The sequence below is a fragment of the Numida meleagris genome, chromosome 3, assembly GCF_002078875.1.
Source record: "Numida meleagris isolate 19003 breed g44 Domestic line chromosome 3, NumMel1.0, whole genome shotgun sequence".
NCBI classification, from domain to species: domain Eukaryota; kingdom Metazoa; phylum Chordata; class Aves; order Galliformes; family Numididae; genus Numida; species Numida meleagris.
This window is the reverse complement of record NC_034411.1, coordinates 108,478,921-108,506,600: the sequence shown is the minus strand read 5'-3', so window position 1 is coordinate 108,506,600 and position 27,680 is coordinate 108,478,921. Positions and strand designations below refer to the sequence as shown.

General features: G+C 45.5%; 1 protein-coding gene and 3 non-coding genes across 4 annotated transcripts; 2 read left to right on the top strand and 2 right to left on the bottom strand.

Annotated features, from left to right (window-relative positions):
- On the bottom strand, positions 12,791-13,359 carry LOC110396804 (gallinacin-10). The gene is made up of 2 exons (XM_021392661.1): positions 13,200-13,359; positions 12,791-12,927 (listed from the first exon to the last, which is right to left on the bottom strand). The coding sequence occupies exons 1-2, from the start codon at positions 13,255-13,257 to the stop codon at positions 12,791-12,793; spliced, it is 195 nt and encodes a 64-aa protein (XP_021248336.1). The 5' UTR covers positions 13,258-13,359.
- Positions 24,996-25,067, bottom strand: TRNAW-CCA. The gene has a single exon. It is a non-coding gene; the product is annotated as a tRNA-Trp (tRNA).
- Positions 25,340-25,411, top strand: TRNAW-CCA. The gene has a single exon. It is a non-coding gene; the product is annotated as a tRNA-Trp (tRNA).
- Positions 26,342-26,414, top strand: TRNAR-ACG. Its single transcript has one exon. It is a non-coding gene; the product is annotated as a tRNA-Arg (tRNA).

Below are 27,680 nucleotides of genomic sequence, written 5' to 3'. Positions count from 1 at the left end.
GCACACCAGAGCCTTTGGGCGCTGCCAGCGAGGGGTCCCGTGCTGCCGGACTGTGGTGAGCTACAGCTGTACAAAGATGAGCTGCTTCTTGGGGAATGGGTTCATTATTCAGCTTAGCACCTGTGCTCAGAGGGTTTCCTACAGATTTCCCCACTCATTCCCTCACTCCGTGCAGCTCGAGTGCCTTATGGGAAAAATCACAGTCAAAACTCCTTGGTAGAGTTAAGTAATGAGCTTGAATTTGAGTTGGATATTTGGAAAAAAGTCTTGTCTGACAGAGTACTGATGCACTGGCACAGGCTGCCCAGGGAGTGGTGGGGTCACCGTCCCTTGGGGTGTTCCAGAACCGTGGGGATGTGGCACTGAGGGACGTGGTCAGTGGGCATGGTGGGGTGGGCTGGGGTTGGACTGGGTGATCTTGGAGGTCTTTTCCAACCTGAATGATTCTATGGTTCTATGAAATTATTTTCTCTTCAGTTCCCATTGGCTGGTTCAAATGCTTGAGGACACATTTCTCAATACGATGTGCACTTTGTCTGGAGACCTGGGACGTGTGGGCCAGGTTCTTATGAAACCTCTATGTTTTATGTTGCAAAGCCTGCCAGAACTCACCTGCTCGGAAGAAAAAGACTGAAAGTCACGTTGTCTGTAGTTATCCTCCTATTAGACACATACAAAAAAACCTTAAAAAAAATTTTTTTTTCCAATTCCTTACCAGGATTTTCAAAGATTCACCTTTATCATTATTACAGTACAAAATTACAGGGAAAAAAATCCAGCAAAGAAACCTCCATGAAAATGTGTACCCTGCTTACTCTGTTTCTGATACTTAATGTTTCTGATATTTAATATTCTGTTTCATTTTGCTGTAAGATGTTTGCAGCTCATCTTGTTTTTGGAAGTTCTCATTTAAACTGTGTTCAACAGTAATAGCAAAAGTACTAAAACAAAACAAAACAAAACAGATTAAGCAGCAGACTTATACAGAGAGATTCTGTAGCTTAATATCAGAGACTTAAAGTTGCAGAGGAAGCTTCAGGTACAGAAGCTTCCAGGCTTTTCATGATTAAGTATTTAATTTTTTTTTCATGGTTATAGAATCATAGAATCATACAATCAGCAAGGTTGGAAAAGACCTACAAGATCATCCAGTCCAGCCATCCACCTACCACCAATAACCCCACTAAACCATGTGGGGTTTACACAGAAGAACACAGTCTGAAAGTTTCTTTCCTCTTCTTTCTTTCCAAAAGTGTGGTTGGGTGCTGGAAAGGAGGTGATGGAGTCACCATTCCTGGAGGTGTTCAAGAAACATTTTATGTTTTGCTAAGGGATTTGGTTTAGTGGGGTGACGTTGGTAGGTGGACAGTTGGACTGGATGATCTTGGAGGACTTTTCCAACCTTGGTGATTCTGTGATTCTGTCTTGCAGTATGACTAGTGTTTGTCAGGAACTCAGACTGACTAAGCAGCGCTTCTGGAGATGTAAGAGACATCATCCTGCTATAAAATCTGGAATTTGGGACTGAAAATATGGATTTAACATGCACACATGCACGCACCAAGGGCTGAAGAGAAGAGGATAGAAAAGAAAAGAAGCACCTCTGCAAACAAACAAAATGACCTGAAGAGACTCTGACAGTGGTCACTGAACCACCCAGTGAATATTAGTGTTCCTCTTCTTTCCTAAAATAAAATAGTTTCTAGCAAAATTACACTGCATCCCTATGAGAAGATGCAGAGCAGATTCCTGCCTTGGCCTTCAGATCAGATGCTTGTGCTTTTCTTTTCTGCTTAGTGTTTTTCTTTTCTGCTTAGAATTAACAATAATGGAATTAACACTGAAAGACAGAATCTCCAGGACAAGATGAATGCACAGCTGAGGTTTTTGTATTTTGTAGACGACATATCTCTACAAATTTTAATAAGTGTTCTCCAGAAAACGTGTGTCTGATCCTGATACATGCAAGGAATTGTCTTGGCTTTTGTCTCTGCTGGAAGTCCTGGCTTTCATATCACCTGGGGCTAGTGTGACATGGTAAAAAATCCAAACTCACGTACAGACAGGAATATGGCCTGATCCTCTTCCTTATTACATTAACTAGCAACAGTCAACAACAGCTTGTACAAACCCCTGTGATTGGGTTAGTACAAGGCTGGCACAAAGGGCATGGCCCATGGCACTCCAAAAGCAAATCAGAGCAGCTCATGGGTGGAAAGTGTGGGTACATTTATCCATCACCCATCTCAGATCCTTTTGTTGTTTGCATTAGCTCTCTGGTGTGCTAAGCACATGGCACACTATGCCATGCCATGCCATGCCATGCCATGCCATGCCATGCCATGCCATGCCATGCCATGCCATGCCATGCCATGCCATGCCATCCCATGCCATGCCATGCCATGCCATGCCATCCCATCCCATCCCATATGAGTGTGTTTGGGGGCTTTCACTCATTTTTCTGCTGTTTTTTTTTTTTGAAACTTTAGCAAGTTTCTTGGCAACCCTTGGAACAAAGCAGGGGACACTTCTGTACCTCTTTACAGCGGAGACTTCCAGCTGATGGACACACATCCAGACAGCATGGTGCTGTGACAAATAGTTTACTATTTAGCATTCAGGGAAGTAACACTCCCTGCTGATCTAGACAAAATACAGGCAGCAGGACCAGAATCACGTGGATTTAATGAGGTGGTTTAGAGACCCAAACAGGTTTCCAGACCTAAAGAACTTATCCTTCTGCCACACTGGGTTTCTCTGTGTTGACATTCCAGCACTTTGGGTTAGGTTGGCAGAGGACAGGAGAACAGAGCCTGATTCCAAACCCCAGCCTTGTGCTCTGGACTGTTGGTGATTTTTGGTTTACTAACGTACTTGTTGCCACACAGATTGCTGCAACTCACTGTAAGGATTACTTAACAGGACTCAATGACACGTGCACGTAAATGAACTTGATTTAGTTAAATAAGCTTCATTTACAAGTTGATTTTTGTTGACAATAGTAAAAACAAAACCACCCTGACATACACCAGCAAATGTCAGCAATGTGGTTTCACAGTGACTTGTTTTTATTAGAGCTGGAGCTGCAAATCTCTATCAAAGGGACGAAACTCCTCCTCAGATCTTCTCGTGCTCCCAGGAGTCTTCGCCCCATTGGGAAAGGCTCCTCAGGTTTGCACCAAAGTTCAAAGATCCATTGATGTCAAAGGGCAGAAGTCTCAGATTCCTAGAGCTCTTACGTGCGTGGTCAGTGAGGTGTCAGCTTTAGGAACTGGGTGTCCTGCAAAGAGAAATCAGGTGATGACCTATTCAGCCTTTCCCTATCCAGACAAGTAAATGATACCTTCCCATTTCAGGCTGGTGTAGACACCTGGTAACACATGAGGTTGAAATCTACTGGAGATCCTTGCGATCTGGACCTCTGATCTGTGTTCTCTGAATCACAAGATGATTGAGATTGGATGCACTTCCGAGTCCCCCTGGTCCCCTTTGCCCCAGCAGGGCTGCATGGAGCAGGGTGCCCAGCACCACGGCCAGGGGCTGTGGGAGATGCCCCAGGAGGAGCCTCCACTGCTCCCTGCTCCCTGGGTCAGGTCTCCAGCAAGGCTTCTCATTATTTTTTTTCTGTATCCTTCAGCATAATGTTTCACAGAAACTCAATTCAGTTAAATATGAGTGCAAATAATTTAAAAAAAATAATGAAGCAAAACAAAACAACAGATTTACAGTGCCCTAAAAAGGATAGGTATGCTACAGCTCCTTTGATGTGAAATGTTATCAGCTGCAGAACTGAACCACAGCATTGCTCCACATGATATATCTCCTATAGATACAGAGGCTTTCTCATGGGGCTGATGAAAACACATTTTACTTCCACAGAGTGAAAGATCTATGGCACTTTGTTCTGATATTTGGCACTCTGCACGCAACAGAACAACCCAGATGGAGAGCTGCATTCTAGGTATGAGTTCTGACTTGCTTCTAGTTATGCTATGCTGATACCCCTGGGTTTCTCAGGAGGAGCTCCCTTACCATTTGCAGCATTTCAGCTTCCCACCACGGCAGGTCCCAATGTCAACCAAAGGAGCAGAGCATGCAACAAAGGAGCAGGAGCCACGGTTTTGCCGGCATGCTACGGTGTCAGCAGCTTCTTGGCTGTAAGCTGCAAGAAACCAAGGGGAAATTCACGTTCATTTGTCAAGGCAGAGGATGAGAAGAGATGCAGCAGAAGATTACAAGGCATGCTATGTGTGATACCCTGACACTGTGCTTGGCATACAGGTTTGTGATTGGGGTATCTTTAAAATTAATCTCACTCTACCCAGAAAAGGTGATGTTATCCAAATTAAAATGTCTTAACTGGACTTTCTCAGGCTTTCAGTCCAAGTTTCAGGAGATGTAAATTATATTTACGGTTCATCATCTTCTGATTTGAATAGTTTCCTGCATGCTCACAGGAAAGCTGTGTACACTGTGTTACCAAGTAAAATAAAGTAACGCTAATGCAGATGGCATAAAAATCACAAAAGGTGAATTTTAATCACAGCCAAACCAGGGAATAACACGTGCCCCACTAGAGCTTTTTATACAGATCTATACATCCCATGAAATAAAGTCAGTGACTGTTGTCACTGGTGCTGTATATGGTTTTAGGTAGACGCTATGCTGCTTTAACCATGACTGATATGTTCAGAACTGAAGAATCAAATGCTCAGGTCATGTCAAACTGCACCTCCGTCATCGCCAGGGCAATTGCCCGGGCTCATCCCCTGTGAAATACTAGCCCCTGGTTTGGGTCAGAGTGCTTATAGGTTAAACATTACTAGTTCCCACTGAGATGTCCAGCCTGAAATTCAAATCACGTTCTTTGTATATTATTTAAATGGATCTCCTACAAGTGCCTGCTCTTGGGCTAAGTGGTTCTACATCCCTTCACTGAGTAGACAGGCACTTGCTGGCCTAGGAAAGGAAGTTCAAATGTAAATGTACTGCAAATCAAAGCAGCACTGGAGAATGTTTAACTTCTCTGAAGCGCTTAGAACAGCCTAGAATTAAGCATTTCAGACCCATTTAATGCACAGAGACAATAGAGTGTCCAGGCAAAGCCCCATGGCCACAAATACTTTTTTTGAAAAATACAGGTCTGCTGATCTAGAATACACACTTGGGAGATGCAGGTGTGAATGTGAGAAGGCTCTCATATTGCAAGACGGTGTCTTAAGCATCACCCTACAGAGCTGCCTGAATACACAGGAGGAGCATCTTCTTTCCATCCTTTCTATCACATAACTGGACACGAGATGCTCAGGGCTAGAACAAGACCATGAGCAAGTCAAGGATCTTGACTCAATAGGTTAAAGACTATGGCTATAAATAAAGAAAGAGAGTTTAAGCATGACAAGAGTCCAAGAGCATAGAGGCTAGGGCTTCTCTGCACGTGTACCCTTTTAGCCTCCCTCTCACCTGTTTTCCATCTTACCTGGAGCAGCCTGGAAGAGGAAGAAGAGAATGGCAACGAGGAAGAAAAGGATTCTCATGATTGTCCTCTGCTGTGGTACAGCTTTTGCAGCTGTGAAGATACCTGAAGGTGTTCAGAAGCTGGTGTATGAGGCAGAAGATGTCTGGTCCCTGCACTTATAAAGGCTCTGGGTCTGGGCAGTGCAGACACTTCAGAGGAGGAGTTGTGGTGTGAGTTCATTGCCCTATGACTGTAGAGACTGGTGATGTATGAAGATGTTGCAACCCAATACAATTGAAGATGCCTGACCTGTACAAGGACCAAATGACACTCCGTGCTCACATGTCCTGTGCCAGCTGATGGGCTGCACCCAGAGAGGACACAGGATTGGAGCAGGAGGGAGGTGGGTTCCTGTGATCCACAATACTGTAAACCATGCAGATTTGCTGATGCCCTGTGGCTCTTGAACATGGTGTTGTCACAGACTGTCCTCTTCCGAGCCGTGGGGCACTGCAAGCATAGCAAGGGTGCGTGAAACAGGAATGCAACAGATGCCCCTCCTTGGATGGAGGAGTGGGTCAGGGCTTTGGTTCTCTCTTGGGTTGGCATTGTGGGACTGCAGGTGAAGGAGACAGAAGTGAAAGGGTTGTGGACATCCCCACTCCCTGCCCATGAAATCTGCAACTTGGTGGTACCCCTGTTCTCCCAGACATTCCTTTAGCACAGCTCAAGGCTCAACTGCTATCTGCATCCTTTATTTGAGATCTCAGCCATGATGTTTTACCACACCTGGAAGACGAAGTCATTAGACAGAAAGAACTAGAAGGAACACCTCTGTGCATTGTGCCCCTCTACCATGGGAGACTGCATCCCAGTTCCCTTTCAGCAGTCGACTAAACTCTATCTTGAGTACAGTGAGATTGTGTGCCTCAAGGCTCCTGCCTGCACTGAATTCCTCTACCCAACTCTGATGGCTACTCAATTTGATTTATCATATTGATAGCCTCAATACTTGTGCTTATCACTGAGAAATGTCACTCCTGAGGCATGTGAAAACTGTACATGTTTTATTTGTGTATATATATATATATATTTCTGCAAACAATGGAAGCCAAGAATCATTAATGAAATCAAGTCATTAGGGTGCTTAATTTTTTACTGCTTCTGTGAAATAATAAATAGCAGGAAGTCAGCTATGCTTTGCACAGAGGACACGGTGTTCCATGTCTGGTAAAGCAGTTGAAACAAATTGGGTGCTGGGCATGAAGTGGGTGCTTCAGTTTGTGAAAAAAACACATCGTGTTTTTTTCACGGCTATGTCAGGACTAGGATTTTAGAAACATGCACAAATATTCTTTGCAGAGGGAAGCAAATGAGGAGATTGAGTATGAGGCAGGTGGCAAAGCAGACAAATTCCCTTCCTTGCTTGTTGTCCATGATCAGCAAGTTGGGAAGCTATGTAATCATGCATTGCCATGACCCCGTGAGCTCCGAGGAGGTGAGCCTCATATCTTCCTGTGATATGTGACAGGCACAGCACCCAGCAGATGTATGTAGGGTATGCATGTGTGTTTCCTTCCCTTTTCACCCCCTGGGCTGACAGTTATGCATTGATCAGACATGTTTCTGTGTTGAAGTTCTTCTAGAATACCCTGAGTTGATAGGAGCCCATAACAATCGTAGTGTTCAACTCCTGGGGAACACAATGAGAAAACTGAGTTCCAGACCAGCAAAAAGCAAGACAGCAAGGGTGAATCTGAAGCTGCTTGCTATCAAGTTTGCAAAAATAGCAGGACTTAATGGAGAAGGAAAATGCACTTGTCTCCTCCTTACATAATCTTTTCCTGCCTGTCCCAGGGATGTTTGTTTTGGGGAGTGAGGCTGCTGAGTAAACCCTGCTGATATTGGCACTTGGCGTTACATACTATTCAATGCTCTTTGGACCCAAACACTGTCACGAGAGGGAAGGAAAGGGGGAACTGCTCTGTCTTCTTCATTTCCCCCCCCCAACTCTTTCCACTGAAAGATAAACACAGTCCAAGCAATAACAGCCCCCAAAAAGGTGGCTTGGGATTGGGAAAAGGGAATCTGGGCAAGGTGCCTCACTTCTCTCTTCTTGTTGAGAACCAAGAGGAAATGCTGGCAAACAGTCCCCAGCACACAGAGAAACCAATAGGGCTGTTACTGATGAGGAGCTGTCTATTATCAGGTGTGCATTTGGCCTGATAACAAAGGAGCAGATGGGGGAGTTCGCATGGGCCCTGCCCTTGTGAAGAATGGCAGATTCAACAGCCAGAAAGACTAAATTCATCTTTTTGATTTGCCATTCCTTCAGGGGTCTGGGAGGCTCCTTGTTTTTATTTTCAGCTTGGGAATTTGCCACTTTTAGTCTGTATTCTGGGTTGTAGGGCAAGAAGTGCAGAAGTATTCAGGCCTGAAACGCAGCCTCTGCTTTTAATTACAACTAATGGGTAATTAATCTGCCAGACGAGAAGGAAAAGAATGGTTTAGACAAAATCTCTTATGACCTAGGAGTAAAGAAATAGGTGTCAGCAAGCAGTGGTGTTGAATCTTCCTGTCCCAAAGTAAGGGATGAGGAAGGAAAACCAGCAAGAGGCTCAGACATCTGAAGACACAATGATATTAACAGTGGGTGGAAGGTGCAGGATGTTCGTTACCCTTGATGGAGCACTTGATAGAGGCTGCTCATGCGTGAAACTAGGTTTCAGAGGGAGTTCTGAATTGATTGTGCAAGACTGGCCATAGGACTGCCTCCAATCTGGCTTCCTACCATAGAATTGAGCTATGAGGGGAAGAAGTCACTGAGCAGCAAGTTATTGGAAAGTCCATTTCACAATCACTATTTTGAAAACAGGGCCATCTTTCAGGTAGTTGAGAAAGAGATTTTCTGAGGTCCTGTATTAGATTTCAAAAGTGCTCATCAGTTGAGAGGTCTCTTTTTCCCTCTGGTTTGAATCATCTGGATTGAATCATCATTGAGCTGCACTGTCAGACAGATTGGGTCCAGTTGCTTTTCTGCAGATCTCCAAGAGAGAAAAGGAAAGAATTTCTTACCAGGGACGTTCTCAATAGACATGGGATGTGGGACATTTTGAGGGGAACCAGTAATCTGTGCATGAGAGATTCAAGCCATCAGTGTGAATCAGGTGGCTTCTGGTTGAAACAAAGGCCTTTGATGAACGTGAGGTGCAGCATCAAGTAGGGATGACCCTGCTTAGAGAACTCCACGACTTAAACACTACAGATGTGCTTCACTGGGACAGGAGGCAAATATGAGTTTATCCAGACTTAATAACAAAGATTTCATGCTGGGGAACTTGAGGGCTGGAAAATGGATGAGCTGTGCCTTTAGTAGTAGAATGGGACCAAGTTATGGGAGTGAGACATGTTTGCTGATGGATAGATGCTAGCAGGGTCTTCACTGGAGCTTAAGAATGGGTCAACCAGGCATTACCTGAAAAAGTCATGGCTCAGGGGTGAGCACACACCAGAGACAGTTCTGCTATGCACTGCCAATGCAACCGTTTGAATTTGGAAGTAAAGAGGTTTTGTAATCAGTCTTCCACTCCACCAAAAAAGTGTCCCTGCACTTTTTGGTCACTGGTGTAGATGTAGTTGAGTCTTTATAAGCAAAAAGTGCTTCTGCAGGTCACCACACTTCAAGAAGTGTAACAAAAGAGGTACCGCAACAGCTTATGTCACCTCAAGTATGTCAAGAATGGAGTTAAACAAAAAAACTCCTATTCTGGGGACAAACTGCCTCAGATCAGCAGGCTTTAAGGCATCTGAGAAGGACTCTGTAATTTCTTCATGCCATCTTATCTAAAAGTAGAGATGCGTCTATTCTGTGAAAAACTAAATCATCTGAAGATTGGTCATTCTCCTTCTTCTCTGGGTCTGTACCCAGTGAACTGAATAGGTAAACGTTGGATGTGTTGTGCTCTTCAGACTAGCAAAATGGGAGAGTTCAATGAGGAAACTAAGACCAGGGGGAGGAAATAAAATACCACATAGCCTCTGCGTTAATTCGAACTTTTCTGATTTCTGCATTTCCCTTCTGATTGAGATTCTTCTTAGACTGATTAAATCTCTCCACCTTCTCACAAAAAAACAAACATAGATAGATAGATGGAAAGATAAAAGGACAGACAGACAGACAGATAGATATCTAGACAGAATGACAGATAAAAATCTCCAGTTGTGGAGAAGGAGCAGTTTATTTGGCTGGATATAAATCCAGATTCAGAGACATGAGGATCGTGTCAATTACCTAAATATAGGCTCCACTGCCATGTGGAAATTCCTAGTTCACTTCTAATGCCCCTAGATGAAATCAGCCTTGTGTTGCCCTAACAACCTTTCAAGATGATAGATGTAAGAAATTGGCTCCAAAACCAGACCTCTTGCTTTCATGACTACCTGTGATAGAAGAAAATAAGTGGATTTTGAGGGTGTAATTATAGGAGGATATGACGTAAAACACCTTAGTTTTGCATTTTAGCAATATAGATTTCCTGGCTATATCTGTTTCTCCTCCTTATTCAAAACACAGGGAAACCATTCTCAAAATATCTACTGGGTTTGATGTTTTTTCGTATTCCTCTCCTTAGAAGACACAACATTTAATATTCTTTTATGAATGCTACTGAATACAGGCCTGATATTTAGCAACAATAAGAGATGATAGTTATTGGTTTAAGAAGACATTTATTTGGGTGTGTGAATAAAATAATAATATATGTATTGCTTCATGAGCTGCATGAACCTGAAGTGACTGAGCATCCAAACATCCCGTGAGGTAGGCTGGAATAGGTGGCCAAGGTGCCAAAGTGGCTTGTGTATTAATTAAAAGCAAAAAAGGGAGTGACTTCAGCGAGGAAAACCTGGATCTCCAGCAGCAGTGTGCTAACAGGACGCGCCCTCTGGAAGCTTCTTTGAATGCTCATTTGCAGGAGGGTTTAGACAGAGGAGGAATCCATCAAAATCACCTCCTCGAGGCAGTGGAAATGTTGCTGGTACAAGGGCACTGACCCAGTGAAGGCCTTTCCTTACTGTGCCTGAATCCTGTAAGGATACAAAGAACCTTGTTATTTTGCTGAAGTGGAATGAAGCTCAGTCTCTGAAAGACTCAGTTGCTGCTAATTACCTTTAAGAATGAGCATACATAGTGAGTTTGAGTTGCAGTTTTTAAAAACCTCCATGTGGATGCCTACAAAGAAGGGTCCCTATGAGTGCTGGGTGTCTAGGTTGGCACAAAACCAGTCTGCATGATCCATGCTTACTGGCAAACTAGTTCTGTTACCACTGGTAGCAAACCACTGATTCAGCTCACCTCAAAACAAAGACTAGGGATTTGGTTTCATGATTTAAACACACAAGTCAAGTGCCTTTTGAAGGGCTCTGGAGTAGGTATCTGCTTGGCTTCCAGCATTGTTTTCCCGTAGGTCATATCAGCCAGACCTATAAATGTGGTTTAGATACTCCAAGGCACCTGAAATGCCACTAAACACCACATTTTTGTTTATTGAATGAAACACTTTGTGTCCAATTTCTTACTTCTTTCCAAGTAGATTGAATTCTCAGTTGGAAAGAAAAGCTATAGTACCTCAGAATACATCATTGGTTTTGTCTTCTACTGTAGTGAACCAAGCCAGCTGAAAATATAACAGCTCAATAAGAAGAGATTTAATCATCAGATTATCATCCACTGATATCACACGTGGGACGTTCTGCTCAGAAGGGGTATTTCTGCATAAAATTATTCTTGGAAAAAAACCTCAAGGGGTCAGTCTCGTTCATTTCCCAGCCCAAGTTCTTCTCAGATCAGGCCTAAAAGTTCTTAGAGACTTTCAGTGTTGAAAATCTGCTGTTTGGTCTTACCAGTCTATTTGCTAGCAGTAGAACTTGTGTCCTAAAGTGCAAGATATTTTATGAAGACAGAGGGATCGAGTCATTCCTTTGCAAAATCATTTAACAGTAGATTGCTTCTGTACTGTTTATTTTCCTGAATTCCTAAGTGGATGCTTCCTTAATATCATCGATATCGTGGCAGTGAAAGTGTCCCAGTTTTGGTGTGGCTTGGGTTTCCTGAGACCAGTGTCTGACAGCTACTGAGCAAGGCTTGTGCTAACCAGTGACAGGGCCTCCATGTGCTGAGCAAACACCATGAAAGCTATTCCTTGGAGCAGCCTCAGTTACTGAGAACCTTTAGACCCTGGCAAATGTGTAAGTAACAGAAAACTGACAAAAATACAGATCTGAGTTCTCCTTTTGTTTTTGTGTCAGTGATTGAGGATCTGACTGTTGTCCTCACTATTCTCCTAGTGAAAAGACACAGAACCTCATCTAATTTTCAGAAGTAAATGCCTGAGAAGTGTGTTTTATCCTAAGCTGATGAATATGTGTTTAAATCCTTAAGGAAAGAAAAAGCCTTGCAACTAGGGAAGCTGCAGACATTATTAGAAGTTGTTATGCAAGGTCAAAAGTGCAATACAAATGCAATTGCTTTCATGCAATTCACACAGCTCACAAATTCACACCTAAGAGATGCACAGTTGTGGGAAGAAGTAGTGATGTTTTCCTTATTTCAAGCTGAAATCTAGATCTTTTTGGAAGGGAAAAGTACAGAGGAATGGAGGACATATTCTTCCCTCTAACAGGTGAAAATACTGTGAGATATTTTTGTAATAAATTCCTTTGATTTTTTTTTCCCATCTAAATTCAAATTCAAGAAGAAAATGCTGAATTCTGGGAAATGTTCGCCCTCTTGAACTTCTATACATAACTTCCATTGAAATGAATCATCTCTTTAAACATACATCTACAAAGTGGCAAGGTATGGGTTGGCCTCTTCCCCAGCATAACTACCAACAGAAGAAGAGGGAATGGCCTCAAGTTGTGCCAGGGTAGGGTCAGGCTGGATATTAGGAAATATCTATCAAAAAGAGCAGTGCTGCAGTGGCACAGGCTGCCCAGGGAGATGGTGGGGGTCACCATCCCTGGGGGTGTTCAAGAAATGTTTAGATATTGTACAAAGAGACATGGTTGGGTGGGGAAATATTGGTGGTGGGTGGATGGTTGGACTGGATGATCTTGGACGTCTTTGCCAATGCTGCTGTTTCTATGATTCTATGATTCTATACAGCATATGTATGTTCACCCTCCACAAGTATTTCTCACAAAGAGCTGCTCTGCTCTGCAAGACCTCCCCCCCTTCCCCCTCCCCACCCTGGCCCAGATGTGTGCATCCTACAGAAATGAACATCAGGCAAACAGCAGAAAGAAAATGCTCTCTCTTCTGCCCTGTGGCACTTACTTGGCACAGCAGTTTAACAGCCCCCCTTGGCATGACCCAGAGATGGTGAAGGTGGGGGGGCATGCCCCAAGGCGGCAGAAATTCCCCTGACTCCTGCACTGTACGGTGTCAGGGTAAAGCGGATCTGCAGAGCCTGTGGGGAGAGGAAGGCATTAAAATCTCAGTTTTTAGTTTTAATCAGTAAAGGATAAATACGGAATAAAGAATAAATATGCAGTAAATCATATGCTGTTGATTTTGTCGAGTATAGAGTCTTCCTGAGAACAGATGTTCTTGGGTTAATCCAGTGCATAGCACCAGCATCCTATATTGCCTATCAGTTGGCCACTGATAGCCTTTTTTCCTCCTAGGCACACACTTGTGCTTGCATCCCCTTTCAGTGGTTGGATTTGCATTGCATCTCACCTGGAGCAGCCTGGAAGAGGAAGAGGAGAACAGCAAAGATCAGGTAGAGGATCTTCATGGCTCAGCTGTGGACTGTGTGCCCCTGTGAAATTCCTCAAAGACTGAAGGAGGATGACGTTTGTTTGAGGAAGAGGCAAGGGAAGGTGCCTGGTATTTATAGGGGCTGCGGGACTGTGGAAGTTTGACGGCTGAGCGCTCTGTCAATAATTAACTGCACCCAAACTTTTGGCAAGCAATTGGTTATCCCCCTTATCACAGGTTGCAGTGAAATGTCTGGTGGAAATGTTGCAGTCTGCAACAGTGAATTTCCACTGACCGTGACGGCCGGTTGTATAATGGAGCCATCAGCCAAGCCCCGCTGAGCTGCACTCATATCTCTGGCTTTTGCAGATATGTTTCCAGCACAGGCATGGGATGGAACATGCAGAGAACTTGGGAGTCAGCTGTTGGAGCCCAGTCCCAGCATTGGCCCTGGACCTATTGCTTGCTGACGAGTCCTGTAGTGTTTGTCTCCTCATTCCTGTTACCAAGGGAAAGCAATGGGAAACATTTCAGTCTTGATGCAATTTTCTTTGCCACTTTTTATACAAGTTCCAGACTTTCCTCACCCAGTGCGGAGGGCTGATACAAAGATCTCTCCCTCCTTTAATTCTCACTCATATCCCACCTTGAGCGCGTCACATTTTTACCAGCTTTTGATATCTACTTTTATTTCCCCTCATATTGCCCCAAAAGGTTTGGAGAATGGTATGAACCCATAAGAGTTCTATGGATAATAAGGGAGGGATCATAGAATCATAGAATCGTTAAGGTTGGAAATGACCTCTAAGACCATCTATTCCAACCGTCCACCTACCACCAATACTGCCTATGAACACATTTCCCTCAGTGCCACATCTCCACATTTCTTGAAAATTCTTGAACACCTCCAGAGACGGTGACCCCACCACCTCCCTGGGCATCACCACTCTTTCTGAGAAGAAATGTTTCCTAATCTCCTACCTGACCCTCCCTTGGCACAACTTGGGGCTGTCACTTCTCCTCCTATCTCTACGTGGGGGTAGAGGCTGATCCCCACCTCACCACAACCTCCTTTCAGGAGTTGTAGGGAGCAATGAGGTCTCCTGTGAGCCTCCTCTTCTGCAGATGGACCCATCCCAGTTCCTTCAGCCACTCCCCATAAGATTTGTGCTCCAGACCCCTCATTGCCCCTCTCTGGACGTGCTCCAGGACCTCACTTCCTCACTTCCTTGCAGTGAGGGGCCCAAACCTGAACACAATGAAGGCAGTTTCCAGATTAAAAATGAAATGGCAGCTGCTGTTTGAGCCAGCAGCTGACATGGAGTTCCTGGAGGTCCTGTTGGCTGCTACCATCAGCCCTAGCAAAGATGAGTTTGCTGTGTGTGACGTGCAGGCCTGCCACTCACTTTTAAAATGTTGAGTTTCAAGGAGTCATAGAGTACCTCAAGTTGTAAAGGACCCACAGGCATCACTGAGCCCAACCCCTGTTCCCACACAGCACACCCCAAACCCCAAACCCTATGGCTGAGAGTGGTGTCCTCGCACTCCCTGAGCTCCATCAGCTTGGGGCTGTGCCCGCTGCCCTGGGAGCTGTGCCATGCCCACTGCCCTCTGGGGCACAGCCTTTCTCTCACCCCCACCTGATCCTCCCTTGATGCAGCTCAAAGCACAGAAGATTGTTCAGTTCCTGCTTCTGGCATTCTGCTCCAGTGGTTTGCTTCCTTGTTACTTCATTTATTAGATTTCAGTGGAAGTTAATGCTATTTTTGTTCTAAGAATTCTTAGTAAGATGAAAACAAGACTGATGCTTATGTTTAATCTACATGCTAACTAGCAAGTTTAGGCAGTAAGAAGGCAGCAGCCAGGTGAGTTACCTGCTAATGTAGTGAATAACAATAAGATAAACACTGTTTTTACTCTTCCACCCATAAAATCTAATCACCAGGGACTGCCCAGCACTCCAGAATGTTCTTTTTCTTACCCCTGCCTTGGAAATTATCCGCTGGTGAGGACTCTTTGCTACCACATGCAGCATTTATAGAATCACAGAATCATAGAATCACCAAGGTTGGAAAAGACCCACAAGATCATCCAGTCCAACCATCCACCTACCACCAATAGTTGTCACTAGACCATGTCCCTCAACGCAATGTCTGAACGTTCCTTGAACACCTCCAGGGACGGTGACTCAACCACCTCCCTGGGCAGCCCATTCCAGAGCCTGACCACTCTTTCAGAAAAGCAGTATTTCCTAATATCCAGCCTGAATCTCCCCTGGCGCAACTTGAGGCCATTCCCTCTCGTCCTATCGTGGTTTAAACAAGCTCCATTCACTTTCAGGGCTGTGCTGGTCCCCACCTGTGAAATTAACCTAAATCTATTCTCAAACAGATAAAATCTCAGTGGTGCATATTGCCATAGCATTCACAGATCTTGCCACAAACCCTTAATTCTCGGAGACGGAGAGCAGCACTCCAGGAAAGCGAGCAACTCTTTAAGCCCCGCTAGCATGCGTACAGCATGCAAATATCATTCCGAGCAATAGGAAAATTCCATGACTTTGGCTGCTCACTAAAACAAGGACAGGTGCAAGCTGGTTGCTTCAAACCAGGCCAAACTTGTACAGAACAGCCTGAGAGCAGAACCATTGGCATTGCATTGACCTGAGGCCAGAACACGCCGGTCTGTGTGCAGAGCTGCTCCCACGGCTGCCGGGGCCAGGTAGGAGTTCTGCAGGAACCTCTGTTGGATGCTGACTTGCAGACACGAGCTGGGAGCTCTGGGAGCTGTAGGTGCCTTCCCCAGGGGAATGGAGCTAAGCAAACAGGTTTTAAGGGGTTTCACTGAAAATCTTATTTAGGAACGCTGCGATGTGAATGGAACATGAAGAATTCCTTGAAAATATTGGTAGTGAATGAGAGAAAGGGACTGTGTGGATACCTCCCTCTTTTCTTCCTTTCTTGATTGACCAACTATCTCCAGCTAAATCTACTTCACAATGAGTGCCATATAAGCTGCTGTTTGCTTTTTGTGTCGGCGTTTTCTCAGAGCTCTCTCAAGCACAGCTTAAAAGCTATTGACTTGCAAAATTTGGGGATGAGCTGTTTGTAGGGTCTGAGAACCATTATGCTTTGAGGAGTGTTTATTGATATAGGTGTACATGTATTTGGGCACAGGTAAATCTTGATTTTACCATTTTAGCTATGAATATGCACATACAGCTACATAGGCACATGAGCATATACTTACATACCAGTAACACCATGTTTATCCCCACAAATACTTCAGTATTCTCCTTGCATTCCTAATTATGGCTCAAATCCTTGCAATGCATACGGAGTGATTTATATTTGTGGTGCTTCGTCTTTCATTGGTCCACAGCAATGTAAGCAAATAAAATCTGACAATACTTCGTTCTTCAGTTGTCTTAAGCTTCCAAGATTTAGCAAAGCAGATAAAAGAACACGGGCTGACATCTTACATTCCTCTTATAGCTGTCACTAAATACACATAGGGCAATTTTTACAAACATGCAGGTTTTCCTAAATGAGAGAATGCCGATGGATGAGCGAATTCCTAGCATCCCCAAAAAGGCACACAAAACTGAGGCAGGCAGAAAAGGAGACTGAAAAGCCACTGTAGGCACCAAGTTCAAGGACACCGCATTGCTGGAGTCTGGCAGCCTGGTCAATTATTACCTAATGGCAGCTTGGCTACCCTTGGTTGCTTTGATCTCCGTTGCATTTGTCATCGTGTTGCAATCCATACTGTGAGTCAGTTAAATAGACCCGTACAGGCTGGTGCTCAAAAACTACGCAGCCAATATCATGTCCCCTAAACCCTGTGCGAAAGGAAGATTCCACTGTAGAGATGGAGTTAGAAGGAATAACAATCAGTGTTTGTGAGAAAGGGTGAACTACTATGTGTTATGGATAGAAGGCAAATTCCTCTCCAGTCTTATCCTAGAATGGAAGGGGTTGGAAGGGACCTCAAAGCCCATCCAGGCCCAACCCCAGCAACAGCCTAGGTGTCCCCCTCAGCTCAGGCTGCCCAGGGCCCATCCGTGGCCTTGGGCACCTCCAGGGATGGGGCACCCACAGCTCTGGGCAGCAGTGCCAGGGCATCACCATCATCTCAGTGAAAAATTTCCCTCTGACACCTAATCTAAATCTCCCCCCTTTTAGTCTAAAATAATTTCAACTTGTCCTACCACTACCTGCCCATGTAAAAAGTTCGTTTCTCTCCTGTTTATAAGATCCTTTTAAGTATTGGAAGGCCACAATCAGGCCTCCCCACAGTCTTCACTTGGCTGGTGAGTTTCCTGATCTCTCACATATCACCAATATTTCTGGAGGTGCTGAGTCTTCTGTGTGGATGCTATTGTAGGAAACAGCACAAAAACTTTAAGGTTAAGAATTAGTGCGCAGGTGACTAGAAAATAAAGCACCAGAAGCGTTCTCATTAAACAATGAGCAGCGCTTAAATGCAGCTCCAGAAGGACTGTTCCTACAGTCTAGCAAGTGGATTTCTGTGGACAGTGGCACTGCCATCACCAAACAGAAAATCCGCAGGAGCTCTTGTTAGGTAAGGAGCTGCTAATGCTGCAGCCACAAGAACTGGAGTCTTCTAGCTGTAGGTGACCCTGTTCATTGCAGGGGCTTGGGCTAGATAACCTTTAAAGGCCCCTTCCAACTCAAATTATTCTGTGATTCTATGGGGTCACATACATCAGACAGGTCAGTGTGGCATTGACCTTCACCTGCATGTGCGTAATGGTTGGCATGGGCAATAGATACGTCTGCTGTGTCTGCCGTGTCCAAAATCTCATTATAACCTGCTGAGGTGTAGCTGATACAGTCAGTGAAGTCTGGACAGTGATTCAGCCAACCTCTCTGTGTCTGCACTAACAGATTAAATAGCGTCAGGACAGGAGCACTGAAGCTTGATCATCCATAATAAATTATTGGAACCGCTCTGGCAATTTTGACTTCTGCTAGCACTCTGCCCAAAATTTCTGGGCAGTTTCAATGCTAAGCCCAGGCTAGAAACTATTCCAGCAGGCAGACTGGTGCGTTAACCTTGTTCAGGAAGCAGAGGTGGTTGCATAATAGGGGTATGGTTGCACCACAGGATCTCAGGACCTAGAGAAAGGCATTGCTTACTAGTACAGAAATGCAGTTTTTCAGCCGGTATGTGCAAGTAATCATATTGCAGGCATTCATGCTTTTGAGTGGCTTCTGAAACCCGTGCTGGAAATCAACCATCTCTGCCTCCCAGTTGGGCAGATGGCACACTGTGAGGGATAATACTAACAACAAGTGTATTGCCAGCCTCACAAACCTAGCGTGCCCATGGAGTTAGAAAAGATGCCTTGAAGTACAATACATTAAGGAGCAAAGAAAACAGGCCACATGAAGGACTACCTTTGAATAAGTAGCTGGTATGTATATGTAAGTAGTGTATGTAAGTAGTGTGTGTGATTACTTCATTTCCAGCCCTCTGGAAAGCAGATTGTGTCTCCTGAGTTCAATGTCACAGGCAAAACCTGGTTATGAAAGCCATGACATAATCAAGAAGATAATCAATTTCCAGTGAACAAATCACTGCCTTGTGAAATGCGTGCAGGGCCTGGGTGCTTGCTACCATCCTACAGGCTACATCTGCTGGGGACAGGGAAAGAAGGGGCAGCACCTGGCTGGGGACCAGGATCTCTGCCCTTGTGCCTTCATCACCACAATGTTTGCTTCTCACTTGCTATCTTGAGGCAAGGTCTTTTTGTACAAAAAAGGCAAAGCTGAGAGGGTTTTTACTACTGCTGCTGGTCATGTTATGCCTCTACATGCCCCTAAAGTGTAGAGATAAACATACAGTGATGGCTGTGGTCCAGAGACTAACAGTGAGTGCTGACTCTGAGATTTAGAATAGAATAGAACGGAGTAGCATAGAGTAGAGTGGAATGGAATGGAATGGAATGGAATGGAATGGAATAGAATAGAATAGAATAGAATAGAATAGAATAGAATAGAATAGAATAGAATAGAATAGAATAGAATAGAATAGAAAAGGAGTAGTTTGAGTTGGAAGGGACCTTTAAAGGTCATCTGGCCCAACTCCCCTACAATGAACACGGATACCTACAGCTAGATCAGGTGCTCAGGGCTCTGGCTCTGCAGATAGTTTCAGGTCACTTTCCTTCTGGAACTTTTCATTTGTGGGTTCAAAGGGCCTCAATATAGGACTATGATATTTCTTAGGGGTCAGAGACAGGACCTTAAAATCTCCTTGATATCTACTCCCTCTGTCCCCTAAATACCTCCTTGATTTTCATCTGCTGAAGTTGACCAAACACTCAAGGCCATTTGCAGGCACTCATCCCTGTCACCACAGCACCTAAGAGGGTCACTTCTAGCCTTCAGCATAAAGGTCCCTGCAGAGTCACCCACTTCTAATAGTTCCTGCTCCCCTGTGCATGACTTTGCTGAGAAACCAAGCCTATAACAGCAGCACCTCTCAACCCCCGCCTCAGACTGCATTCCTGTTGGGTAATGAGCCCAGACTCCAGCAGGCAATGACCTTTGGAAAGGCCAGGATTTGCTTGCAGCAGGCAGGGCTGCATTTCTCAGGAGTCCCCTGTGCGATTTGCACGCCCACGTCTCTGCTGGGGGTGTAAAGCATGGTTTCAGCCACCCTTCACCCTCATCTCCGGTCCTTCAGAGATGCACTGCGTATAGCTTTGTGGGCGTTGGTACAAAGAGCATGTGTAAATGTTTGGCCTTGGTAAGGAACTACGGAACTACAGAGAAAAAAAATGCCTCTCTCCTTCTCACAGCAGAAGAATTATTACCTCTTCACAGGCAAGTACCATGGATCACTTCTCTTCAGGTATTACCTACCAGGCAGAATTCTCAGCTGCCTGTCCAGATCACCTGGAGTTGGTTGTCAATATGTCCACTTTACCTTATGATCTAGGTTGTGTTTGATGCCTAACTTCTTCATTGGGCTGCAATAGAAGGATGCACAGAATGATAGAATCCTAGAATAGTTTGGGTTGGGAGGGGCCTTAAAGACCTCCAGCCCCAACCCCTGCCATGGGCAGGATACCTCCCACAGCCCAGGCTGCCCACAGCCCCATCCATGGCCTTGGGCACTGCGAGGGATGGGGCACCCACAGCTCTGGGAGGCAGTGCCACTGCCTCACTGCTCTCATTGTGAAGGATTTCCTCCTTATATCTAATGTAAATTTACCCTCTTTTAGTTTACAGCTATTACTCCGTGTTCTATCACTACATTCCCTTATATATATCATCACTCTAATACACAATGAACAGAGACATTTTGGTATGCCTGAGGTTATTTTGGTATATCTTACTGATGGAGTCTGGTGTTGGGTGACAGTGGAGACAGTCCAACACTGGTTTGGATAGAGGTTTCTAAAGTTGTGTTGATCATGCAACCAGATGTGACAGGGACCACTCCTAGGGCAGCTGGCATCACTGGCCATGTCCATATTGTTTTAAGCTTCCAGAATAGCGTGATTGGATGAAAACTGTGTATTAGGAATTGCCCTTGGTCTGTGCCAACCTCCTGCTGTGTCCAGGGATACTTCTATGATAGGGGCAGTGAGGCACTGGCACAGGTTGCCCAGAGAGGCGGTGGTGCCCCATCCCTGCAGACACCCAAGGTCAGGCTGGACGGGGCTCTGAGCACTGATGGAGCTGTGGGTGTCCCTGCTCACTGCAGGAAGTGGGACAGATGGCCTTTAAGGATCCCTTCCTCCTCAAATGATTCTATAACCCTGTGATAATATAGTATAAACCTTTTGAAAAGGGTGTGTTGAGAACAACATGGCCATGAGATTGGGCACCCATGGGAAGTGCACTGATAACATCAAAGGGCAAGGCCTGCCTTCCTTAGAAGGAGAGGTCAGCAGCTGGAAAGGGGAATAGAGATACAGAGGAGCAGACAGAGGAAGAGAGAGCAGCCAGGAATCTGCTGAATCTTCTTTGGGCATTACACATGATGCAGTGGTTGCTGAACTTGTGCTGTGTAACTAATTGCTGCTTCCCACACACTTGGTTTGAGCCAGCATATTCTGGGTGTGCACCTTGAAAAAGAAATGAAAAACTGCAAAGAGGAATTGAAAATCATTGTGATTGCAGGTCTTGAACCTGGTGTGATAAAAGGATGCGAATATTTGATGGGAACAATGGAATAAAGAAGTTAGACTGTCTCGACTTTTAGAAAAACTCTGAGGGAAAGATGCAACTATGTGTGTATGTGTGTATTTTCAGGTCTGAGAACTGCAACAGAGACATAGAAGAAATTGCTTTGGTCCTATTTATTGTTGTTGTGCCCTGAAATTGTTCCGAAGAAGTACTTCTCTATGCTGGATTCCTTGATAATCCATCTCATATCACATCTGGTTTATGTTCAGATTTTAAAGATATCACTGAAGATATCTGGATAGTTATCTTCTAGAAAGATATCTGGAAGTCCTTCTGCCTCCAGACTGCGGAGAAGGACAAATACCAGCCACTTTCTATCAACAAAATATACACTGGGATCTCAATAGGTCCTCCATCCTTCTCCGTCAGTAACTCCCTGTTCAGATACTGAGAAGAGGTTTTAGATCTTCTTACTGACACTGTTCCCTCAGAGTTACCCTCTTTTCACAAACAGGAGGATCTTTATCCATAAAAGCATCCAGGAGAATGAAATGACCACACCTTGATCGCTGGATGGTTTGACCTTGCCCTCAACTTGAACATTGTACCTTCAGTCAACAGAATGGACGGGAATGAAAATGAAATTTCCGTTCCAAGTGCAGTCACGGGATTGTGCTTGAAGTGAGCATTTCCCCGTGATCCAAGAGTGGCCCAGATGCTTATAAAGGCAGAAGAAGCCTTGTTACCTGATATATTTCAAATTTCCATAATATCATTCTCACCAGAGACAGGATATCCAGAACTGATCCCAGTCTAGTACTGGGAGAAGGGGTCCCAAATGAGAAAAGCTGGACTCCTGTTCACAGGCTTCAAGAACCTCTCTGGTCAAGCCAGTTGTGTGTCAATGTTTAGATGAATGTCTTTGTATAGTAGGACAGCAGGACTGATCATGATTTTCTGAGACTTGAATCTTCACTGGAAAATATTTATCTGAAACAGCATTTGTTACAAGATTTTACAGTTTTATAGAGCAGCTGTATGCTTTTCTGTGTCACTCTTTCCCATTGGTATTACCTCAGAGATTTTCTTGTTTATGTAAGGTGGAGAATTTTAGCTAGAAAAAATCAAAGAGCCTTAATACTATGAAGTAATTTTGTTACTGAGCAACCCATAACTCCTCCCCTAGCATGGGAGATACCAAGTTCTACAACCTGGTAAACTGTTCCCTTGATTAAAACTCAACACCAAACAGCTCTTGCCTAAAGTGTGACTCGGATCACTTTTGTGTTTGCTTTTGTTTTTAAAAAAAGGTTTTAAAAAGTCTTAAAAATTCATCGCAGTGATGCAGCCAGCAGGTACAATGTTTGGCATGTACAGATTCCAGCTGTGCCGGCATAGCTACATTCGGACCTTCCACTGTTAGGTGCCATCTCATCTGCCTTTCCAAGTTTCCCTTGCTGCTTTCCTCTTGGAAGAGCCAAGGACATAACACAATGAGGTAGCGACATCTGGAGGACAGCCACCAAAGCAATCTGCTCATGCAACTCATTGGTGACTCAAGGATAGCTTTTGGGACAATAAGGAGGGACTGTTAAGCCTAGGTTCTATCAGAAATGTGAGAATGTGAGTCACAGGAAGGTGAACACTCTAGGTTTTCGGCATAGAGTTAATAACTGTAGAAACACCTTGTCATCCTAGGTGCATCAGATTCTTCTTGCCTCTGTCTGTGGATGCGATTCCCAGGCAATGTGAGGCTTAGTGCAGCCTCAGGACCCTCGAGAGCTGTGATGCACAGCCGTGGCCTGGTCTAAGGTTTGTCTGTTTTCCCCTCTGTCTGCACCCTCAGAACAGTGTTTGCATGGCATCAAAACCTTCCCTGTTTCTCACTCCTCCCCCTCCAAGAATTGACTGGGGGGTTCACAAGAGGGTGGGAGGGGACACAACCAGGTAGATGACCTGAAATAACCAAAGGGATATTCCTTGATATGTAATGTCATGCTTAGAAAAAAAGTGGGAAGAGATGGAGCTTAGGGGTTTGGCATCCTTTGCTTGGGAGCTATTTGGGCATTACCCTATTTGTGGGAGGTGATGAGTGACTGCCTTTAAAACCCTTGTTTCATTCTGTGGTCTTTCTCTCTTTTTCCACCTCTCTTTCACTGACCAATTTTTTTCCTCAATTCACAAATTTCCTTCCTCTTACTCTTCTATTCTATCCCTTTAGGGGTGGTAGAGAAGTGCATGAGTGGCTGTGTGGTGCTTTGCTGCCTCCCAGGGTTAACCCATAATGTCTTTTTGAGACACTCCATCTGCCAGGTTCCATTCTCTGATCCTCCTTGCTGGCTGAAGGGTATTTTGTTGGCTACACGATCTTTTGAAGATATTAATTCAGTACCATGTTCTGTTCAGCTAATGTCCAAAACACCAGGAATGCTCCTGAGTTCATCAGAGGTGCGAACTCAAGACTGCCACGTTAGAGAGGTTCTTCACTTGTGTGATTATAATGGAGTGCTTAGGTGAATGCTTTCCTTCCCGTGTAAGATGCAGAACTGTGGGGCTTTGCTTTCTATTCAATATCTGATCCTAGCACAGGCATAGCAATCTGTGCTTGCAATGGGAGATTGCAACCCTGGTGTGAGGACAGCTGGAGAAATTATTATTTTCAGTTCCTCTGTACCCTTGTGCTGCCACTCTCAGTACTCCTTTTTTTCTTTTTATTATGTTCCCTGTATACATCCTTAAAAGCTCACTTTTAAAGAACCCTTAAAAGAGTTCAAATGCTTTAAATGAATTATAACTATGGCCATGCCTTTGCACAGGTTCAAGCCTCTTTTTTTTTTCGGCACTCCATCCCCTCTTCCCATCTCATCAAGAAATGCATGGGGCACCAGCAAGAGAGCAAGCAGAGTGTTAAACATCCTGATGACTAGTCTTGATAGCTGGCATCCAGTTCCTCACAGCTGAACATTTCAACAGAATCAACAGAAAGACACTGACATAATGGAGCAAGTCCAGTGAGAGCCACCAAAATGATGGGGAACTTGGGCTCTTGACACAGACAAGGAGAAGCAGAGAGAGTTGGGTTTGTTCAGTGAAAAGGAGATAAAGTGATCTTAATGCAAACTTTTCTACCTAACAGGAGAGTATAGAGCTGGACTGAGACTTTTCTCAAAGTGCACAGTGATAAGATGAGGCAAAAGTACAAATTACAGCAACAGGACAGATTCCATTTGGGTGCCAGGCCAGCGAGCACCAGTTCTGCGGTGGGTAATGTGCCCAGCATGTTCAGGAAACTGCAAGATGGACTTTTTGTAAATGTCCTAATCTGGAATCGGCAACACTTGCCCTTGTCGAGGGGAATCAGGGATAGGAGAAAAAGCGCCCAGACATGACATCGGAGTAAGATAATCACTGCCTCCCTTCCAAATATAGGATGAGGGAAGATGAAAGCTATCTAGATACTTCCCAAAACTGGTCCAGAAAGCAAGGGCCATTTGCTGGCCAGGGCACATTTGCTGCCCTTTGGTGAAGCAATGGGATCTGGAGCAAGAGGGCAAAAGAGCTGCCCTTGGGGCAGCCATCCCATCACACCAACCCACCGAGGGGGACATGCTGACCCCGGTGTGATTTGAACACACAGCCTTCTGATCTGGAGTCAGACGCGCTACCATTGCGCCACGAGGTCAGGGATGAAGGATGCTCTGCTCCATTTTCGTCCCAGGGCCCAGGCAATTCCGTCTGCATCTCAGCTTCATCCTGCCCGGGGCTTCCAGCGTTCTGCCTGAGCACCATGCTACAGTGACTTGGCCCCTTGTCTCCAAGTGCTGTCCCTGTCCCCTCCACCTCCCATGGCCCTAATTCAGGCAGGCTTGCACACCATGGGGGTGAGCACCTTGGAGAGGACAGGGGCACCACCATGCCCATGGGCCACACCACGCAGCTGCAGCCCACCACCCTGACCTCGTGGCGCAACGGCAGCGCGTCTGACTCCAGATCAGAAGGTTATGTGTTCGAATCACATCGGGGTCACACGTGGGGCGACGCTCAACACTCTCTCTCTTGCTTCTGCTTTTCTGATGGCCTGCTGCAGCTGGGGGGGATCTTGACAAACCTTTACACACCTACACCGGGGGAGCCTGGACCTACCTGGGGCAATTCTTGCAAAATACTCCCAAAAGCCATGCCCACATGCAGCAAGGGCATAAAGATGGCTGCAAAGGGTCACCATGGGCTCACCAAGGGCATATCACTCCCTGGTTTCTTTGAGAGGTTACTTCCTTAGCAGCCTAGTAGAGACAAAGGACCATCATTTACCGTGGCTTTGAGCTGACCTCCACAGGATCTCCCAGCCTCATCCCTGTACCCAGATGCAGCTGAATCACAAGGCAGCTGGCAAAGCGGCTGGATGAGGGGGCTGGTGGGCTGCAGTCAGTGGTTGGAAGTCTGGTTGGTGTTCCTTACCACTTGGTATTGCTTTGGATGTTGCAGAATGTCTGTGTGATGGGCACGGAGGGTGTTCTGCAGAATGAAGGGTACAAGAAGCCCAGCAGGGGCACCAGGCTGGTGAGGGGTGGGAGCCAGTGGCACAATGGACAATGCGCCTGCCCTTGTCACACAGCTGGGCACCCCAATGGGAGCAGAGCTGGAGCCCAGACCACCAAGACAAATGACCACCCCTTGACCACTAGTAAAGAGATTTCACCTTGCCCTCAACTTGACAGTTTGTACCTTCAGTCAACAGAATGGTGGGAAATGAAAACAAAACTTTAGCTTCCGTGTTAGATGTGAGCATATCCCTGTGATCCGGGAAGGGCCTGGATGCTTGTATAGACAGAAAAAATCCTTGCTGCCTGACAACGTGGTCTGGACAAACACAACAGGAATCATCAGGTTTTATTATCTACATCCCCCCCCAAATGCTATGCAGTGATGGAAGACCCCAGGGATAGCAAGGGGCAAGGGCCAGTGGCGCAATGGATAACGCGCCTGACTACGGATCAGGAGATTGCAGGTTCGACTCCTGCCTGGCTCGATGCTTTTAATCAGCTCAGGGCTCCTCCTGCTCCCTCCATGAAGTTCCTGCATGGGATTATCCCATCCCAGCTAAAGGACGTTAAGTTTTTCCTTTGCTGAATGCCAGGTCACTCTGAATGGTGGTAGGATTCACCCCATCCTATTACTGAGTAATTTAGTGAAGAGGTTTAATAGCATCAGTGTTAGCATTGACCTCTGACAAGCACTAGGGGCAATTAACCAGTTCACTCTTCTGCTGGCTTTCACTGAGTGGAGCTCAGGAGGAAAGAGAGGAGCTCTGCGCAGGGCTCCTGAGGAAAACAGACACTCAGAGATCTCAGGAGAAATCCTGCTGCCCATAGTCCTAGCAAGTCATCATGTCAGGCTGAGAGTGTCTTGAGGAATGGTGGCTCTTGAAGCAGGTGGCGGTCACAAGATCATGCTCCCATGGTGTTGATGCCAGAGAGATGGCAGAAAGCCTGGAGGGGGAAAGACCTCAGAGGAGGAAAGTTGTTCCCTTTCTCCCCTCTGTGACAGCCAGGATGTTTCAGGGCGAGCAAGGGAGGAGATGAGCCTGCAATCTTCTCATCTGTAGTTAGGCACGTTGTCCATTGTGCCACTGGCCTCAGCCCCCTACCAGCTCTGGGGGCTTCCATCACTGCATGACCTTTGGGAGGGATACAGATAAGAAAGCCTGGTGCTTGTTCAGACCTAATGTCATTATGTTCTTGTTTCATCCACATCATGTCCTGTGGAGCCTGAACACCTATCATGCACAGCGAGGCCAGGACCACCCCAGTGGTTCAGGGCCTGACTGATGCATTCCCTATGTTGGGGCTGTTTTGCCTACAAGGGGTTCAAGAGGGATTTCATTCCACTGTGGGATTTGTCGTGGTGCCTTTGGCTGTGATCCTGGCACCAGCTCAGCTCCCATTGGTGTGCCTGGCTGTGCAGTAAGGGCTGAGGACGTCTTTCCTTCCTGCAGGGCAAGAGGCCGCCCCTTCTCTCATGCCCTGAAGAAGAGAAATTCCACGGGGACGTATGAGAGCCAGGAGAAAGAGGAAGCTGATGGAGAGAGTAAAGGGGATTCCTGAGCAGATTAAAAATGTCAAGCCAGGAAGGAGTTGAATCTGCGGTCTCCTGATCCATAGTCAGGTGTGTTGTCCTTCCCAGATCACAGGGATATGCTCACATCTAACAGGGAAGCTAAAGTTTTGTTTTCATTTCCCACCATTCTGTTGACTGAAGGTACAAACTGTCAAGTTGAGGGCAAGGTGAAATCTCT